A 2,070-nucleotide genomic window follows, 5' to 3' on the forward strand; every position below is an offset into this window, starting at 1 on the left:
ATCAGGTTAAGTAAACATAAATTTGGGGTAAATTTTGGAACTTGGATATGAAAAAGAGGGAGAGTCTTAAACTAGTATTTCTTATAACATTTAAAAATGTTGAGAATCTCCCAGGCATTCCTACTTCCTGCTTCTTGTTATCATTATAATATTCAACATGAACAGTATAATGCACATTTGTTGTTTATTCCTGCCTAGCACCCCTTTTTCTGGTGACAGCATCCATCTCTTCCATTTGGGAAATCATTGGTCTTCCATTCTCAGAGCCTGTGGCTCAGAACTGGAGGGAGTGGGTGGGCATAAGATTCAGTCCTGGTCAATCAATTCAACATTCACCTGAGGCATGTGACCCAACCTGGGCCAATGGAAGCTTAGCTAGGACTCTCACAGGGACTCTAAAAAAGAGGCACTCTTCCTCAGCTGAGGTTTTAAAGCTGGTTGACTGCAAACTTGCCAGCCATAAGCCATCTTTACTATCAATGGTGACCTCCTATCTGGGAATGAACCAAATTTATTGGGACACCAAACCAAGGATAGGGACAGATTTTTGTTTGTTTTTTTCTTTGGGACAGATTTTTTGATGGCCTGGTTTGAGCACCTAGATTCAGTCAGATCTACCTAGTTGTTGTTGTTTTTTTTGGTTATATAAGCCAACAAATCTCTATGCTTAATACAATTTGAATTTAGTTTCAAAACTGAAAGTCTTGACTAATACCATCACCATCATAATTGTTATCTGCAGCACCACCCCTTCTCCTCCTTCCTGGCGCCAGAAGTAAAAGTCCACTTCCTGAAGCAGAGCCTCAGATGATTGCAACACTCAGTCGCATCTGTACCCACAGGAAGTCCAGGGTGGCAGTGTGGGGCATGGCAGTTGAGTAGGAGGCTCTGAGGTGCTTCTAGGGCAGAGGAAACACAACGGCAGAGACCTACCGTTGAGAGACAAGCTCTTGCTGCCTATTCCTGGAATGCTCATCTATTTTATCTCCAAGCTCCAATTACAACAGCCTTGTTAGACACAGATTAAAATCACTCTAGTGGATGTTCAACAGGCACCTTGAGCCAATCAGAAACCATCATTTTCTCTTAAAGCTTCTTATTTGCATGCATCATTCCTTTAAACAACTTAAGTCTAGCAATGATACTGCAATTCTAAACTGGTCCTGAAGCTGACTCAGTTCTTGTAGATGCAAATATTATCACTGAATATGGTCCAAAGATGTGATCTAAGATTTTCCAGCAAAAGTAGGGCCAGAAACCCAGGGAGAGAAGAAGTAGACTCTTCATTCATTGTATTAGATTAGAAGTAATAAAAAGGGGCCACTGGCTGCTCTGAAAAGCCATCTTTGCATTGTTCCTGTGGCTCCCTCTCCGCTCGCTGCAACCACCTCCGCCGCGCGCCTCCTCCACCGCCGCGGACTCCCGCAGCTTCTTCGCCAGAGTCCTCCAACTCTCGCTTTAAAAAAAAAAAAAAAATCCGCTGCATAGGATCACTGGCGTGCCCCACCATGTCAGACACGGCCGTGGACACCAGCTCCGAGATCACCACCAAGGACTTAAAGGAGAAGAAGGAAGTTGTGGAGGAGGCAGAGAATGGAAGAGATGCACCTGCGAATGGGAACGCTAATGAGGAAAATGGGGAGCAGGAGGCTGACAATGAGGTAGATGAAGAAGAGGAAGAAGGAGGGGAGGAGGAGGAGGAGGAAGAGGAAGGTGATGGTGAGGAAGAGGATGGAGATGAAGATGAGGAGGCTGAGGCAGCTACAGGCAAACGAGCAGCTGAAGATGATGAGGATGACGATGTTGACATCAAGAAGCAGAAGACCAATGAGGATGACTAGTCAGCAAAAAAAGGAAAAGTTAAAGGCCTCCGTGACCTCTTCACCCTCCACTTCCGGTCTCAGAATCTAAACGTGGTCACCTTCCAGTAGAGATTCCCGCCCACCTGCCTACCCACCCACCTCAGGCAGCGCCACCTGCAGATGACACGCACTCTCCACCACCCAACCAAAACCACAACGTGAATTTGCAACAGGGGAGGAAAAAAGAACCAAAACTTCCAAGGCCCTG

The 2,070-nt window shown here is 45.7% G+C and overlaps 1 protein-coding gene across 1 annotated transcript; it reads left to right on the forward strand.

Moving 5' to 3' along the window:
• The first annotated feature begins 1,324 nt into the window (after window positions 1–1,324).
• Window positions 1,325–2,047, forward strand: LOC102251963 (prothymosin alpha). Its single transcript, XM_005860156.2, has one exon. It carries the CDS (start codon window positions 1,509–1,511, stop codon window positions 1,839–1,841), a length of 333 nt encoding a protein of 110 aa, XP_005860218.1. The 5' UTR covers window positions 1,325–1,508; the 3' UTR covers window positions 1,842–2,047.
• The last annotated feature ends 23 nt before the right edge of the window (window positions 2,048–2,070 follow it).

Source organism: Myotis brandtii, unplaced genomic scaffold (assembly GCF_000412655.1).
Source record: "Myotis brandtii unplaced genomic scaffold, ASM41265v1 scaffold132, whole genome shotgun sequence".
Taxonomy (NCBI): Eukaryota; Metazoa; Chordata; class Mammalia; order Chiroptera; family Vespertilionidae; genus Myotis; species Myotis brandtii.

Bases quoted from the DNA above. Each gene is read 5' to 3' on its own strand.
- LOC102251963 (XM_005860156.2), top strand. From the start codon at position 1,509: ATGTCAGACACGGCCGTGGACACCAGCTCCGAGATCACCACCAAGGAC.